The sequence below is a fragment of the Schistocerca nitens genome, chromosome 7 (genome assembly GCF_023898315.1).
Source record: "Schistocerca nitens isolate TAMUIC-IGC-003100 chromosome 7, iqSchNite1.1, whole genome shotgun sequence".
In the NCBI taxonomy this organism is placed as follows: Eukaryota; Metazoa; Arthropoda; class Insecta; order Orthoptera; family Acrididae; genus Schistocerca; species Schistocerca nitens.
Genome location: NC_064620.1, coordinates 278,396,519 through 278,415,351, shown reverse-complemented (window position 1 = coordinate 278,415,351; position 18,833 = coordinate 278,396,519). Strand labels below are relative to the sequence as shown.

Sequence of the window (18,833 nt, the reverse complement as noted above, 5' to 3'; positions counted from 1 at the left end):
GACTCTGGAAGCAGTTAAATCACGCTTCTTGAAAGCCACCCTAGGTGTTTCAAAACACAGAGTCGAGGCTAGTATATGAACTCGCCAGGAAACCCTTTTTCATAGAGGAACTGCGTATGAGGCTCCCATCTACCGACAACTCGAATAAACTCTTACATGAAAGAGAGAAGAAGAGAAGGGAAATTTAGCTGACTTTTATACAACAGAATCCATGACAAACAGATCCTGGACTAACACAAAACAAGAACTCTGACACCTGGTGAATTCAATAGCAGTGCATGGATATCACCACAAAATATATAAGAACAAGATTTTCCACGACGGCGGCAGCAACTGTGTGTGTAAATTGTGTGACCAACCCTGTGACTGTCACGATGTGACCAGCTGTAAAAAATGAATAAAATTAGTGGTAGAACTCTGTAAATAATAAACAATGGGAACACTGTGATATCACGAAGCTATGTAATTTATGTAACTTATGCATAACTTGTGCTCATTTATTCTAATAATTGTATCAAACCTCTAACATAATACTATAGTTCTTATTGAGTAGACTATGATAGCATTTTAAATTTAAATTCTGTGAATAACTGTATAAAATACTGAAAATCAAATTTTTGTTGTCTCTGGAAGCCATAGATAGGCAATCTGCAACTGAGACTGTGCCCTGGATTAGCTATTTGGCAGTACAGATCCCACATGCACGTCAGTCACAGTGTGCTCGCAGTAAGTTTATTTGTAATGTTTTCTGGTTATGCAGTTAGGAATACTGAAAAAGACACATATATAGGAAACAGTATTGTCCTTGTTTCATTGAAATTTTATGCAGTTGTAGAAACTCATGTTTGCTAAACAATATTTCTTCTGATATTATTGAGCATTATATTTTTTATCTGTTTTTGAGATGGATGGTTTGTATTATCGTGTCTGTTGAAGGTGCAGTAGAACTGAAACTACTGAAAAGCTTTCTGATGGAGAAAAATCATAATTTCAGTTTATTTCAGTAACGAATGTTGCTGCCTCTTGTTCTTCATACATTTCAGAAAATTTCCTTAATAGTGCTCATGTGTCAAAAATGACCTCAGCTCTCACTTGCATGCTTTTCTTGCTGATTTGACTGAATTGCACTATAAAATGATGGGCCTCACAGTCATTTACATACCAACTGAAGGATCTGATATTGACGTGGAGACAGCCAGCAAGGATAAAGAACTAATTAAGAGGTTAGAAGGTAAGAGTTATGTGTTATTTAATAAAATACTGCTGTGTAATTAATTGAGAGATACATTACAGCACAGCTGAAAGTCACTATGCATACACAAATAATAGATTGCATTTATAATTTTGATGATACCTGCAAAGAACAGGAAGTTGGTAAATTGCTTTCCAGGTGAAACTGTGCATAGTTGTTGGAAACATTAAAGGGTAAATGTTGTTACAACAGATGTGTCATATTTTGATTATAATATGTGCTGTTATTTAATTTTAAGGCAGATTTCAAAATTAGGTAATTGTGTCTCATACAGGTATCAGAAAGGGAAAAATTTCTTTGCACTTGATGAATGTAACTTTTCACATGCTTAGGTAAAGTCTGGAAGAGATTCTCTATGTATAGGATTCTCTATGTATAGGATTCTCTACATATAGGATTGTTCATAAATACCTCCAGTGTTCCAAATGGTTCAAATGGCTAACTAACCTAAGGACATCACACATATTCATGCCCGAGGCAGAATTCAAACCCGCGACCGTAGCGGTTGCACAGTTCCAGACTGTAGCGCATAGAACTGCTTGGCCACCCTGGCCGGCCCAGTGTTCCATAAGACAACTGTATGGTAACTACAAGACATGCAGAAAATAACACAGATCAATATAGACAGAACATCTTGTGATGCAGCAAATGTTAGTGCCAAATTATGCGGCAGTGGAGGCAGGATATGGAGTTAAGTCAGGTTACTGTGTGGGGGGCACTGAAGATGAAAGGTGTCATGCTGGAAAGCACGTCAGATCCAATGCTGAAGCTGTTTGGCATCGAGGTAATCACAAATGTCTGAAAGAAAGTGTGATGGAGCACAGGCTTTGTGCAAAATGAAGTCTCCATTGTCTTTCTGTAATCGTGGCATAGCTCATTGCTGCAGCGTGTCCTGGTACTAAAAACCATTCACAGCAAAAGACATTACTCTTATAAGAATCAAGAATGTGTTCTGCAATATCATTGGAAGTTCTGTGCCCAATCAAGCATGTTACGATGTTTCACCTCTCCACACACTGAAAACTAAAGTCGGTGAAAAACTGTCTACCTCCAGTAGCTACTGCAAATCATTGCAAAAGTCAGAACAACCTCACTTTCCTGAGTAGTTAGCTCACGTATCAACTTTTCTTGGTGTGGTTTTACACACAGATGTTTATGTAGGATGCATCATCAGTTGACTCGTATCTGCATTTCTCTGCTCACACGTGTCATCAATTTCTTTCGGCTCCTGATAGATGATTACCACGCAAGCTCCACCTTCTCTGCCATCAGTCTTGGCTGGCCTGTTTTCTTTGCACCACCTAAGCAGCCAGTCTCATGGAATGTGTTGTGGCACCCTTAGATTGTTTTGTGTGTCAGAGCTTTTATCTGATATTTGGTGCAAAATCGTCATTTTATCATCAAAATTGACCCAAATTTAGTGAAGTCAAGGACATAAAATTCTGACATGTCTACTCCCTAGTGGTGTGCTCTGCAGCTACACTGCACTGCATATTACAAAATGAAACTGGGAGACATACTCCATCCACTGATATTCGTCATTTTTCTGTATGGCTTGTTGTTCTCGCACTGTTGTTTTCTACTACTGTGGATGTCCATGTGAATAACCTTGTATTTATTAAACCTAGTGCAAATCAAATGGGGTTTGCTTGTTATGATATTTCTTGATGGAAAGTTCAATTTAAAAGGTAGCTGCAGCTTTTTACCACATTTCAGTTTGCTAACTTCCAAAAAGCTTATGACATGGCAAGTTTGTTGTCTGTCAGGAAAGTTGTCTCCAAAGTGAAACTACAGTATGATGTACGAGTATCTAGTAGTAGCAGAGATCGGCAGAAACAAAAAATCACAGAAAGGAAGGAAAAAACTGCTAGCTTTTCAAGCAAGAAGTTGTTTCAAACTTATATATTGTTTCTGCCAGTAAAGGAATCTTTAGTTGTGACCAGAATGAACCATATTTTCAATACTTTTTATTTGTGTCTATCTTTGCTGCCATTTACAATTTTGTTCAATCTGCAGGTGTAGTTCCTTAGTTATCTGCATCCCATATTACTAAATTATCTAATTATCTTGTTACTGCAGAAATATTTGAAGTGAGTTTAGTTACATAGGACATAGCTGTCATTGTAATGAGACACTAATCTGATGACTACTATTTCTGTCCAACAGGTGTGGTCATGCACTGGAGCCGACAGATACGTGTTGCCTTGGGTGACCAAAACCAAGTTTCTCCAACAGAGCAACTATGCCCAAAAGATGAATTCCAGTTCTGGATATATCGATGTAAGAACTCAATTATATTTACAGTTTACTAAATTTGATTAAGGAAAATGTTAGATAAGGAAGTCTGTGACCCAACAGTGAAAATTATGGCTTTCTGCCAGAGATACTTAAGAAATTAAACTATGTTGGAAATTTTAAAATTCAAGATTATTTATTCAGTAACTCTCATAGAGATTGAAGAAAGGAAAAATTAGCATAGGAGAACATAACTTTCCAACACCAAGGGGTTGGGGTTGGGGTTTGGGGTTGGGGTTGGAGGGGCGGGGGAGGGGGGGGGGGAGGGGGGCGAGGGCGGGGCGAGTGGCACTATAGATATGGAGCAGATAAAGATGAAAGTTAACAGAAGTGAACAAGAGATAGTAGCAGGTGTAACATTAATGACAAAGGACATATAACATGCTACTGAATACGCATCTCTGCCTTAGAAGACAGTTCTTATATACATTGGTTTCTTTAAAGCATTGAATATCAGCAAATAATAACAACTCAAAAAGTTTTATCACACTCACATTCCAACTTAGAAAATACCAGATGTACATGAAAGACCCCTGGGAGGGGTCCTGGGGTCACGCGGTACGTTTGGTGGCTCTTGCCGCTGCGTCTGCCGATTGTCGCTAAGCGTTGTTCTCGGACACCAGTGCTTTGCGCATTCCCCCTACATTGGTGCAACTGAGTGTACTGGTGTTTTATTCGGAGTTTTTTTGACAAGTTTAATCACTTCAAATATTGTTGCTGGACATCATTATTGCAAATGCGCAAGGCTTTCCCTGCCCGTATATCCCTGGTCCCGGTCCTCAGACAGAAACATTGTGCGCATGTCTTTTATACTGTGCGATTGAGTGTTCGGGTGTTTTGTTTTGAGTTTCCATTCAGTATGGTATACATGAAGAATCAACGAGTGTCTCTTGTGTTGAACTATGCATAAACAGAATCTTATGTACACTCCTGGAAATGGAAAAAAGAACACATTGACACCGGTGTGTCAGACCCACCATACTTGCTCCGGACACTGCGAGAGGGCTGTACAAGCAATGATCACACGCACGGCACAGCGGACACACCAGGAACCGCAGTGTTGGCCGTCGAATGGCGCTAGCTGCGCAGCATTTGTGCACCGCCGCCGTCAGTGTCAGCCAGTTTACCGTGGCATACGGAGCTCCATTGCCGTCTTTAACACTGGTAACATGCCGCGACAGTGTGGACGTGAACCGTATGTGCAGTTGATGGACTTTGAGCGAGGGCGTATAGTGGGCATGCGGGAGGCCGGGTGGACGTACCGCCGAATTGCTCAACACGTGGGGCGTGAGGTCTCCACAGTACATCGATGTTGTCGCCAGCGGTAGGCGGAAGGTGCACGTGCCCGTCGACCTGGGACCGGACCGCAGCGACGCACAGATGCACGCCAAGACCGTAGGATCCTATGCAGTGCCGTAGGGGACCGCACCGCCACTTCCCAGCAAATTAGGGACACTGTTGCTCCTGGGGTATCGGCGAGGACCATTCGCAACCGTCTCCATGAAGCTGGGCTACGGTCCTGCACACCGTTAGGCCGTCTTCCGCTCACGCCCCAACATCGTGCAGCCCGCCTCCAGTGGTGTCGCGACAGGCGTGAATGGAGGGACGAATGGAGACGTGTCGTCTTCAGCGATGAGAGTTGCTTCTGCCTTGGTGCCAATGATGGTCGTATGCGTGTTTGGCGCCGTGCAGGTGAGCGCCACAATCAGGACTGCATACGACCGAGGCACACAGGGCCAACACCCGGCATCATGGTGTGGGGAGCGATCTCCTACACTGGCCGTACACCACTGGTGATCGTCGAGGGGACACTGAATAGTGCACGGTACATCCAAACCGTCATCGAACCCATCGTTCTACCTTTCCTAGACCGGCAAGGGAACTTGCTGTTCCAACAGGACAATGCACGTCCGCATGTATCCCGTGCCACCCAACGTGCTCTAGAAGGTGTAAGTCAACTACCCTGGCCAGCAAGATCTCCGGATCTGTCCCCCATTGAGCATGTTTGGGACTGGATGGAGCGTCGTCTCACGCGGTCTGCACGTCCAGCACGAATGCTGGTCCAACTGAGGCGCCAGGTGGAAATGGCATGGCAAGCTGTTCCACAGGACTACATCCAGCATCTCTACGATCGTCTCCATGGGAGAATAGCAGCCTGCATTGCTGCGAAAGGTGGATATACACTGTACTAGTGCCGACATTGTGCATGCTCTGTTGCCTGTGTCTATGTGCCTGTGGTTCTGTCAGTGTGATCATGTGATGTATCTGACCCCAGGAATGTGTCAATAAAGTTTCCCCTTCTTGGGACAATGAATTCACGGTGTTCTTATTTCAATTTCCAGGAGTGTAGAATGCCGACTTGAATTCATACAGAAATCTCCCAGTGTGCATGTTCCCAATTATCTGACAATAGGCAGATTAGTGAAAAATTTCAAGAGACTTGATCTCGCAAATGATGGCCTAGAGAACCTAGTGTTTTAGTTGAAAATAAATTAGACTAGAGAGGTGAGGCCTCAGAAAGAAGTCCGAGAAAATGTCTGCACCGTTTGGCACTTCACACTGATGTGTCAAGAGTGTCTGCTCACAGAGCTGTGCACAAACTGAAAAACCATACAAAATAATGGTAGTGCATCAACTGAGTAACTCAGATACTGTTGCTCTATGTCATTATTGCAACTGGCTGTCGTAGTCTGTGCACAATAGGGAAGTTGATCCTGAGATGCTTTTTTGTGATGAAGCATGTTTACATTTGTCAGGGTACGTAAATTCTCAGAACAGTCAATGTTGGAGTTCGTAAATCATCATGAAATACATCAGTAACCTCACCTTGATGTGAAAACAGGAGCGTGGTGTGCAATTAGTACAAGACAAATTATTGGACCAATCTTTTTCCACAAAACAATTCTTTCTGACAGGTATGTAAACAATATACTGCATCTTTTTTTGAGAAGTATGTAAACAATATACTGCATCTTTTTTTGAGAAGTATGTAAACAATATACTGCATCTTTTTTTTGAGAACTAACACCTAATGAAAAGATGTGCAGTTATTTTATGCAGGACAGTGCAATACCACAAATTGCCAATGCTTCTATGTCAGCAGTATGAAATGTTTTTGATGATGGGGCTGTTGACTGGACTCCAGATCTAAATCCAAGTGATTTTTATCATTGGGGAATGTTAAAAGACAAGGTGTATGCAACCAGTCCCCACACACTCAAATAGTTCGAAGACAGGGTTCGGCTAGTCATTTCCATTTTGACAGCTGAAATTTGTCAAGTGTTTGCTGCAGCGTTGACTGGCGGATGTGGTGGTGGTGGCTGTTGGCTGTGCTGTGTGATCCATGGACCCCTTCTGAGCATCTTTCGTGAGGCACCCTATATTTGAAAGTGGACGTGAATCAGTTTAAGTGACATAAGTGGCACCAGTGTGGAGTGTGATTGTGTCAAACAGCAATACACCACATAGAGTGATGGGTGATGCTGTTATAGGTGGTCTGTTATGTCCTTGGGAAATGAAGTCATTTACCGAGTGATCTCATTGTTGGCAAGAGATACATAACAGGCAATAACAATGTGCTGTGGCTGTAAATGCTTTTGCATTTAAGCAACAAATTGATGTAGTTAGTTACACCGTATTGTTTATTCAGTTACAAAATACATCATTTGAACTTTTGTTGTTGGATTAATATTTTTTTTTATTGTTTCTGGCTTTCCTGCAATTACTCATAGCTGCTCATTTGTGTGTTGTTGGGTGCCCCTGTTTCCTCTTTTTGAGTAGTGAACACAGTAATTACAGTGTCTGATGAATACAGCCTTTATTCTTTCATACTTTTTTCCCTTTGATGATTTTAAAAATATTTTAAGAAGTTTAATTGATTCTGGAATATAATTCTTTTTCAGACAAAAATCTTCTTGGATTGGACTACCAGCTTCAAAACAAAAATGTAAAGCATACTATAGAGATATTAATGACCTCTCAATGTACTTACATCAGTCAGTTCATGTCAGTGATGGGGGAAATAACGGTAATTTTCTTTGATCTATTATTTTATTGTGGAGACAGATTTATCATAGGGAAACTAGCTCTGAAGAAAAGTAAACAGTTTAAATAAAATTGTATAACTTTTACAACAGATTAGGTGTTATTATAACAAAAAAAAAATCTAATAGAAATTGTACTGATTCACCTTGTTACATTTACAAGAACATGTTTCATACTTATTTATTGTAGCCTTATGATACATTTGGGGCTTGCACTGTCCCCTCCACTACAATTGACTGCAATAACTAACCTTTGCCTTTACATATGTCTGCTTGTGTCTGTATATGTGCGGATGGATATGTGTGTGTGTGAGAGTGTAGATCTGTCTTTTTTTCCCCCTAAGGTAAGTCTTCCCACTCCCGGGAGTGGAATGACTCCTTACCCTCTCCCTTAAAACCCACATCCTTTCGTCTTTCCCTCTCCTTCCCTCTTTCCTGATGAAGCAACCGTGGGTTGCGAAAGCTTGAATTTTGTGCGTGTGTTTGTGTTTGTTTGTGTGTCTATCAACATACCAACGCTTTTGTTTGGTAAGTTACATCATCTCTGTTTTTAGATATATTTTTTCCACGTGGAATGTTTCCCTCTATTATATTCATATTATTATGTCATTAATAGTTTGATATGATATTAAAAAAAGTGTTTTCTCAAAAATTTACTTTTTTGCATTTATTGAGTTTCGAAAAAATGCTCCTCAAGTGCTCCAAGTATTTTTGGAAGATGGCAAGGCCACTCATCATCATCATCATCATCATCATTGGGTTGTCTGCCTTGCAGCAGGTTTTGACTGCATAGCCCTCCAGGCTTCTTTGTCTTCTGCTTTCCTCTTCACTCTTTGGTACTCTCCTTTTGGCCTGCTGACATCATCCAGCATCTGGAACCTTCTTCTGCCCTTCCCTCTCTTTCCTGGAATGAAATCTTCAATTGCCTCTACTAGAAGGCAATCTCTTCTTAGATTGTGGCTTATCCAGTTTAGCTTCCTGTTATTCACCGTCAGCAGCATCCTCCTTTCTTCTCCAACTCTCCTCAGTACTCCTTCACTCCTGACTTTATGAGTCCAGCTGATCTCCATTCTACGTCATATCCACATTTCACAAGCTCCAATTCTTCTCTCTGCACCATTCAAGGCCACCCTCCATATTAAGTGCTTAACCAGCTGCTTCCTTAATTCCTTGTTTAAACAACTATTCTCTGCTTTTGAAATGCCTCTTTCACCAGAGCCATTCTCACTTTGATATCGTGTTGGCAATCCATGTCTTCTTTAATCTAACTTCCCAAATATTTGGATGCTCTTACCTGTTCTATGATTTCTGACCCCAACTTAATTTTCACTTTTCTTTTCCTTAGGCCTATGATCATGCTTTTTCTTTTCTTTTTATTAATTTTTATACCATATGTTGCACAGGCTTCATTCAGGTCATTTAGCATTGGAGTCAGCATCTTTTGATTTTCTGCGAGGATCACCATGTCATCTGGAAATCTTATACGTTCAATTTTTTGCCCACCTATCCTGATGCCTCTTGTCCAATCCAAATAGCTTTCCAGTACTTCCTCCAGATAGATGTTAAATAGGATCGGTGAGAGACAGCAGCCCTGTCTAACACCTCTCCCAATCTTGCTGTCTTCAGAGATCCCATTACCTATTTGTACCCGAGCTTTTTGAATCAGGTACAGATTGTGATCAATCTTCTTTCCTTCCATGTTACCCCCTTCTTTTTCAAGATATCTACAGCTTATCCCACTGCACTCTATCAAAGGCCTTTTCGATGCCTATGAAGAGAGCATACACTTCTTTGCCCTTTTCTATGTATCTTTCACTGATGGTTCTTAGGAGTCCAATGGCATCTCGTGTTCCCTTTCCCCTTATGAAACCATATAGTTCTTCACCAAGTGTTTCTTCCAGCATTCCATATAGCCTCCTCTTCAGAATTCGAAGAACTACCTTTGCTCCCTTGATATCAGGCTGATTGCCCCGTGGTCTTCACACTTTTTTGGATTATTAGTCTTTGGGATTGAGGCTATTATACGCACGAGAAAGTTTTCTGGCCATTTCCCTTTGTCATAGATGTAGTTGCAAAGAGAGGTCAACTCATTTCCACCTGTTTCTTTTAAACTCTAGATTTCGGCTGGGATGTCATCTACACCACACACTTTGTTGTTTTTAAGTTCTCCTAATGCCTTATTTACCTCTGAATCTAGGACAAAATCTCCTTTTTCATCTTCATTTACTGATTCTTCCTTCTCAGTCTGCAGATTGGCAGGTCTTTGATCCACTTCATAGAGAGTTTCAATATATTCTTTCCATCTATTCTGAAAAGCATGTGGGTCACTTAAAAAGAGTTCCATCTTTTCCTTCTATCTCCATATTTATTTTGTTCTTTCTTCTCTGAAATATTATTTCCTTGGCTACTCGGTACATCTTTTCGCACTTGCCTCTTTATCCAGTGTCTCAATTTCTGAGCAGATTTCTCTCGTCCATTTGTCCCTGGCTTGATCAGATACTCTTCTCAGCTCATTGTACAGTCTTCTGTATTGCCTTTTTCCTTCATCAGTTTGTGCATTTTTCCATTTTCTCCTTTCTGCCATCTAAGATTATTTCATCGGTAACCCATGGTTTCCTTTTCCACTTGCACTTCACCAGACCAACAACATCTATACTGGCTGCTTTCAGGGTCTCTCTGAACTGGTTCCACTGTTCGTTTATGCCCTCTGTCTTTCCTCTAATTTTCCACTCGTGTCGGAACTCTTCTTCAAGCTTTTTGGTTATTCCTTCTTCCTTTAGAGCACCCGAGTTAAATTTCTCTCTCACTTTACCTACCAACATTCTTTTCAATCTAACCTGCACATCTGCTACAACCATGTTGTGGTCAGAGTTAATATTTACTCCTGGATAAGCCTTGGCATTTCTCATGCATATCCAGAATCTACTCTGTATTAGTATATAACCAATCTGGTTTCTGCTATTACCTATATTCGATGTCCATGTTTACCATCTTCTTTTGTGATGTTCAAAAAACACGTTTCCAACTATCAGTGAGTTTTCCTTACAAAATCTGACCATTTTCGCACCTCTTTCATTTCTGTTACCCAATCCAAACTTTCCAACCACATATCCGTCTTTCACTTTGCCAACCACCATGTCCCAGTCTCCCATTGCTGTGATGCACACCTTTTTCTTCTCTCTCTCCACAAGTAATTCAGTTCTGCTGTAGCACTCTTCAGTCTCACCGTCGCTGTGTTGGCTGGTTGGCATGTAGACCTGTATCAGAACTACATCTTTCTTGTGACCTATCAACCTCATCATCATCAATCTGTTATTTATGTGTTCCAATCATTTTTTTACTTTCTTCTTTTCCATGATAGCTACTCCATTCATTCCATTTTTTTCCTCGCCTGATAAAATAGTTTATAGTCATCACTCTGTAACATGCTATTGTCTCCGCATCTCACCTCGCACATTCCAACAATATTTATATTGTTGTGCTCCATCTCTTTTTTCATATTTTCCTATTTTCCATGTTGTAAGAGGGTGCGAACGTTCCATGTCCCAATCCTTAGCTTTTCCTCTTTCCTTTTCTTTACCTTTACACTTTCAATTAGCCTCGATGTACTCCCCTCCTGGAGATCTGATTGAGGGGATGTTTTACCTCCGGAATCACATACAGGGCCATGTCAAGTGCGCCTTGGAAATGGTAGTTTAGTAGCTTCCTGTTGCTTTCCACATATGATACCAGCCGCCCACTCTGGATCAGACGCTGTTTTGCTCACTCTGAGTCAGACACTGCAGCTGCCTGTTGGTCCATGGGAGGTATTTGATTTCCCTCCTACCACCCCAATCTGCCACCTGCGGACGTGCCCTCTAGGGGTTTCAGGCAGGGGCACTGGCAACCATAAATGGTAAACAGTTGTACTGGTATAGTCCAGATGACTAGTAATTGTTTTCATGTCCTATTGAATGGAAGTTGTAGCTAAAGCTTTTTTTAAATATATTTTTGAAAAATATTGACCCGGTGGCTAATCTCGTTAGCATACCTTCTGTATGAGGCATTGGATAGAAATCAATGCTGGACTCTACATTGATAGTGGCTTTTAAATCACCACAGGTGTGTGACTATCTGTTAGAGTTTTAATGACAGCTGTAGGCATCACCCATTGACTGGTTGAGACTGGAGAAATGATGCCTAGGTCCCAAAGCAGAACAGCATCTCTAACACCAAATAGCAGTGCAAGATCTAGAAAATTTTGACACTTCTGATGGTTTCAAAGAGGTGTGAGCCATAAAATTTTCTGCACAACCCAGCAATACTTCCGAAATCTCCTTGTATGTATCGCAAAGGGAATTTTGTATGTATCACAAAGGGAATTGAAATCAGAAAATGGTACTGCTTCTGACACTAAATTGATGAGGTCCACTATTTTGAAACCAAATACTGTGAAGGTGTCTTAAACAGAAAATGTTAACTACTATAGGAAATTGCACTAGTAAGAATGTTAGTACATATTGTGCATGCTCGTAGTTAATTGTAAGTGACAATTATCTGAGAAGATAAATTTTCCTTTGGCAGTAAGACATGACGTGTCACTGAGCCCTTTCTGCTGAAGACAAGCTGAGCCACCAGTACTTGTCCTCATCAATTAATGACACAGCAGCTCTGATGCCTAGCTCTAAGTCTGTGGCTTGGCAGTAATAGTAGGGGGCCAAAATCAGCTTATGTGGTGCTGGCAGAACTGCATGTGGTGTGCCGTGACAGTGTGGAGTGGTGTCTTGTCACTGGACCATATTGACACAGGATGTCGGCAAGCAGCTTATTGACACAGCTGCCAGATGTTTGACATATGCCTGACACCATGTGGCACAGTGCAGGCAACAGCATCATTAACATTGGCTGCCGCTGTCCAGGCACAAATGGAGCATTGTCAGCTCACATGATGAATGTATTAATGTGAAGGAGGGAAGACATTCCTGAACCGCCCACTTAATATTTAAAAAAGGTTTACTCATCACTGATGAGGGTTCATTTAAATTGACTACTTAAGTCTCTCATGAGACACCGGCTCTCCATATAACTGTGATCTCGGGTAACACTTAGTTGCGTAGAAAGTATCACCAGCTGGCTGTTGTTTGTGACAGTGACTAACTACTTTTGATGCTTGAATACTAACTATTTTTGACACTTGAATTTTATTAGGGAAAGTATGCTGAGCATCAGAAGGAACCTCAAAAGATTTAGCAAACCGTAAGAACTTCACTAAGACTACGATCAAATGTGGCCAATGCATTAGCTATGACTTCCCTGTTCTAGGATATAGTTTAGTCAGCAAAAGTTGATCCCTGACATTTGCAGTCGGCTTGTCATGAATGTTTTGCACACCTACCTCAACCAAGAACATAACACAATTTTTAATTGCCTCTATGGCAGTGCCTCTGTGTTGTCACAGCTCTGTTGATGACCATTGTTTCCACTTGCAACTTTTAATGCTTCACAGTTGAAAGCTGACAACAGCACTACGAGCTGTCAGGAATCTTCTTACGCTGTCTGTATTCTATGCGCACAACATCATGTATCCATGATTTTACACAGAAAACTTTACAATTTTAACAAGTGAAATCGTCCTGGTGTCCAAGACACTACAACTGAGCTGCCCATGTGACTCTAAAACTGTCCGTATTGTTTATGACGATGATTAAATTGGAATCAAGAGGCAATATATTTTTCAGTTAATAGAGCACAGAGTTCACTGAATGTTAAATCACTAAGGTTCAACAGTGGTTGTGACTTCTGAAACACCTTGTACAAATGACTGATAGAAGGCAAGAGCAATGCATTTACTGGGTACCAGAAATACTACAAGACAGAAAGTACAGTTCAAAACATCAGAGGTATACCTCCCAGTTCTCTGAAACCTCATTAAAGCAGGCATTCTGTGGTGGGGTCATAAATGCACAAAAGCACCTGTTCTTGTTGTAGATTTTGTGTTCCTGGTGCTGTTGCCATTGCTGCTGCTCCAGTGACAGCTTGTAGTTGCCAAAGTTCCTACTTTGAACCCATAGTGCTGGCACTGGGTATTAATGTATTGCAGACTGTACAATATGCCATACAGACTGGCCTTTTCCCGACTTTTTTGTCCATGTATGATGCAAAAGCATAAACCATAGACACAGCTATAGTTGCTGTAAGCTGCACAGTGAATGTAAACCAATAGAGAAACCAAGACAATCCAGTAACTAAGCAGAGTATTAGTAGTTGCAGCAGGATGATGAATAACTAGGAACTTTTTACAACTCATTTCACAAGTAGTCTGGGCAGTTGGCGACCTTAGCAGCGCGCAGGAAGATGCAAGCTACATGACATACCATTGTCATCCCCAGCAGTCGCTGGTGGCAACTGTCGTAGCTGTGTGTAGCATCTTTGCATTGTTACCTATACCTGCTGTAGGCAGATATACTAAAGTTTTCATTCTTTCTTGTGTGCCTGTTGAGAATGCTTCCACTACTCAGTGAGTTGTCTCCTTTACTACTAAATTATTTACACTCTGTCAGAACTTCCCTTACCACAATGATAACAAGATATGTTTCTTGTTGGCTATCACCAGTTTAAGAAGTGTAATGAAAAAAGTAGCATGAGTGTGAAACATGGACCTTTATATGTGACACTGGAATTTTTAGAATTTGTTACTGTGTATTAAATAAAAAGAAATAACCTGGTCTTTACAATATGGTGGGTCACTTACAGTGAGCTTTTATTTGTCTAATTAGTGTTGTGAGTGTGAACCATATTATTTGCTTTGTAACACCATTACATACTTAAAACATTCTCTGCCCACAGAAAGCTATAATGGAAGCAAAATCAAATATTGAGTTCCTTCAGATTTTGAACAAACCATGTGAAGAACTGGATGAATTAGACTCTCCTGGTTTAGTCCCACTTCATTTGCCACATATCTTGAATTTGATCCGTGTGATTTGGATGAGATCCCCATTTTACAATACAAGGTAGGTTATTGAGGACTACTTTTCAGAGCATTCAGATATTATTCTTTCTTATGAATGTAAAACTGTGTTACACAAATAAATAGTGTTAAAATGTTTACCTTGTATGTAATATGATCATTGAGAGCAAAGTATACAGGGTATAGCTAAAGTCCCTTTACAAGCTTGGGGGACAGGTTTGTTACACCAAAACAAGGAAGAAATGTCTAGTAAACATCAGCACTAAAATGAATACCTTAAAAGTTATGAACATTTTTTTCAGTAGAAGAGATGTGGTTCACAGTATCGAAGATGAACAAGTGTTCATAGCTTTTAAGGTATGCAATTTAGAGCCCATGTTTACTAGACATTTTTTCTTGTTTTGGTGTAAGGAACCTGTCCTCAAAGTCGATAAAGTGATTTTACTTACACACTGTATATTATTCTGTAGATATATCGTGATTTAATATCTTACTTCACAAAAACAATTCTGGTAATGCGAAAAGATTATTTATTAGCTGTGGCTCTTCATATAAAAGTTAAATACAGTTACATAACTGTAACATATTTGTACGGAGAGGGTGAAAAGGGGTGGGATTGGGAGCAGGGAGTGGTAAGACATCCACTGCATGATATGTGGTAATGCCCATTAAATAATGTTACTTAGGTAGTTACTTGTATGTTTCATGGATCATAATTGCAATCACTTTCTCAGTGAAAATATGGGAATATGAATGTCCTTTACAATATCTTTAATTACCTTTATTTTTTTGTAATTATGGTAATTCATTCTTTAATGTATGTTCAGTTTCTGCATAAAATAAGAGAAAGGTAACCACTCACCTATTGGGGATTGATGTGTGAAAGATAGGGCTACATAACAAGAAACACTATTCACATTAACTTTTAAGTTCTTTCTCTGTTTCTGGTAAAAGTACACAAATTCAGATGCACAGCCATGCAGACAACAAAAAACACACTCCTGTGGCCACAGCAAGACTGATTATTGAATTTTGTGTGGAGTACCTCCAAGAACCTTGTGTCACAATCTTTTTAATTAAATAGGGATACTAACCACTATCTCATTCCAAAAATGACATTCATGTTTAACAATCCTTCTCAGTATGAAACAAATGAGTCATACCACCATCATAACACAAAAAGGAAATGTGACATACACTGTGACTTGAAAAATTTGTCTGTGATGTAGAAAGGTGTGAAATACACAAGCTCAAAAATCTTCAACATACTATAAAGTGTCTACAAGGTAATAATGTATTATTTAAAAATAAGCTAAAGAGTTCTTGCATGAAAAAAGTTTCTATTCTCTAGATGAATTCTTTAGAAGAGATAGGTAAGATTATTTCCTATGTATTTCTGTGTATTCTCACTTTAATGTATCTTGCTGCTTTAATTACAGTACTGTGTAATCTGTAAGTCAAGAACATGATGTTTTTTAATTTTTAATAACTGTTAGATAATATTTGAAAATTGTATCTTAACCTCTGTTTTTGAGTGTAATTGGAACTTACTGATTGCTATTTTCTAATTTGTATTTGTAATTTTTGTTTGTGGTCCTTAATAATAGGCTTTTTACACATCCATGCATTAGCATGCGGAAGTGGATCTATGGAATATATATTGCAATAAAATAAATATAATAGAATATTGAAAGTCATTGCCTGAGCTGAAGAAGGGGGAGAGGGGATAGAGAAGGATGCAAGGAAGGGGTACCAGGAGAGTTGCAGATCTTTCCACAGGTGACTCAGCAGCTGCACAACAAGATGCAAGGAGAGCATAGGAGAGATATAGAAAAAGGGAAAGAGGGAGAGGGTTTGGGGAGGGAGGGGGAAAAGGAAGTGGGAGTGGAGATGAAGAGGGAGGCTGGAGAGGAGAGAGAAAGGGAAAGGGGTAAAAATCTGGGGAGGGGGGAAGAAGAGTGTTGGGAGAAGGCAGTGGTAATTATGCTTAAGGCAAATAGTCTGTGTTAGTTGCACCCAGATCAAAAAATGTGTGAAGTTATGTATTTTATTATCCAGTGCAATTTTTATGGACTAAATGGAGAGTAATTTGAAACAGTGTTGCGTTTATGAATGAAGTTACATCTCCATGCAAAGTGACAGAGCTACACTTCCCACAGATGAGTGTAATTGTAAAACTGTTCTTAGTTGTGCATTCACCTTTCAAACTTTTAACTATCTTGATGTCCCTTAGCAGTTGTTCCAATAATATTAACTTTAGTTTTTTAGAGTTGTTTATCAGCTATGATACGATGTTTATTGTTTCACAAATTTTTGTAACCTGAAAACCGATTCAGACCTTTCCATTCTTCCCTCAAACAAGGGCTCGACCACAGTGGTGATTAATCGTAGTGACTCTGTGGCTGGTCACCAAACTCAACCCACGTCTCCCTACTGGTTGTCTCATTGTAATTGGGTACAACGCTCTCACAAAATGAACACCTGCTCTTGTTGGCCAGCACCTCCAAACTGTTGCCCACAATGTCCAGTCCTACATTCAAGGTATTGTTCACTTCCTTCACTGCCTCTCCACAGGTCCTGTCCTGTTATAACCAGACTCCTTGTTGGTCGTTGTGAATTCTGCATCCTTGTACACCAAGAGCCCTTATTCCCAAGGCCTTGTGGCCATGGAATATTACCTTCTTATGCTCCTGGTACCAAACCCACCATTTCTTTCCTATTCGTACTAGCCAACCCCATCCTGAATACAGTAAATCTATTTTCGAAAGCCAAATGTATAAACAAATCTGTGGTACTGCCATGGGTACTTGCGTGGTACTATCCTATACCAGCTCACTTCAGGGCCATCTGGAGGAATCCCTCCTATCCAGTCAACACCTTAAACCCCCTGTTGAGTTCAGATTCATTGATGACTCATCGTCATCTGGGCTCATAACAAGGACAACCTTTGGGCTTTCCTCCATGACGTCAGTGCCTAAAATGGTTCAAATGGCTCTAAGTAATATGCAACTTAACATCTGAGGTCATCAGTCCCCTAGACTTAGAACTACTTACACCTAACTAACCTAAGGACATCACACACATCCACGCACTTCAACGCCTACTCCCAAATCAACTTTACCTGTTCGTTCCCTGCTCAATAAGCCACTATCCTGGATGTCGATGTCTGCCTCTCAGATGGTTCCATAAATATGCCTGTTAACATCAAGCGCACCAACCACCAACAGTACCTCCACTTTGATAGCTGCCACTCGTTCCATGTTGAAAAGTCTCTTATTTACAGCCTTGATACCGAAGGATGCCGCATCTGCAGTGGAAAGCAGGAGTTGGTGATATATACTGATAACTTTTCAAGAGTCTTAATTGACAGACAAACCCAGCTTATAGACAGACAACATCCTAACCAGCTCATCCATAAACAGATCTATGCCATCACCTCCTCTGACACCAGTAAACTTGTTAATCAGCCACTGACCAACATTCCTCTGATCACCCAGTATGTGAAAAGCTCAACCACATCCTTTCACAGGCTTCTGAAAGATCTGCATCTTTCCCGCTACCCCCTCCTTGCATCTTCCCTACCCCATCCCCCCTTCATCAGCCCAGGCAACTGCTTTCAATAATCAGTAATCAATAATTAGTCTTACCATTACCGTAGGAGTGTGTGCTTGGCTGTCTGTGTTGTTATGTGTGTGAATATGTGTATGAGGTCTGTTCAAAAAATTCAGGGACTTTGTCCACAAAATTTTTCTAGGGTTACCTTTTACTTACTGTTCATGATCTCCTTTGAAATACTGACCTCCACAATTGATACACTGCTCCCAATGCTGTTTCCACTTCTGGAAGCAGTCTTAGTACACATCTTGCTGGATCGCGTGATGCACCATCTGCAAATGTTCTTTTATTTTGTCTATCATTGCAAATCTTTGTCCTTCCAATGGGGTTTTCAACTTCGGAAATAAAAAAAAGTCTGTGGGAGCCAAGTTTGGAGAGTACAGAGGGTGAGGCAAAACAGTGATATTTTTGTGTGTGTGTGTGTGTGTGTGTGTGAAATAGTAGTGCACCAACAGGGATTAATGTGCAGGTGCATTATCGTGATGCAACAGCCATGAATTGTCTCGCCACATTTCAGGCCATTCCCTTCTCACATTTTCTCGCAGGTGTTGCAACATGTCCCGATAGTACCATCAATTAACAGTTTGTCCCCATGGCATGAATTCGTGATGAACTAACCCTTCAAAATCAAAGAAAACTATCAGCATGACTTTGACATTTGACCTGACCTGATGAGCTT

At 40.5% G+C, this 18,833-nt stretch overlaps 1 protein-coding gene across 1 annotated transcript in view; it reads left to right on the top strand.

Moving 5' to 3' along the window:
* Positions 1-18,833, top strand: part of LOC126195572 (dynein axonemal heavy chain 2) — a 957,657-nt gene that overhangs the window by 13,893 nt on the left and 924,931 nt on the right. The window contains 4 exon segments of the mRNA XM_049934198.1: positions 1,060-1,231; positions 3,419-3,532; positions 7,450-7,574; positions 14,416-14,582. Coding sequence (XP_049790155.1) covers positions 1,060-1,231; positions 3,419-3,532; positions 7,450-7,574; positions 14,416-14,582 — 578 coding nt within the window.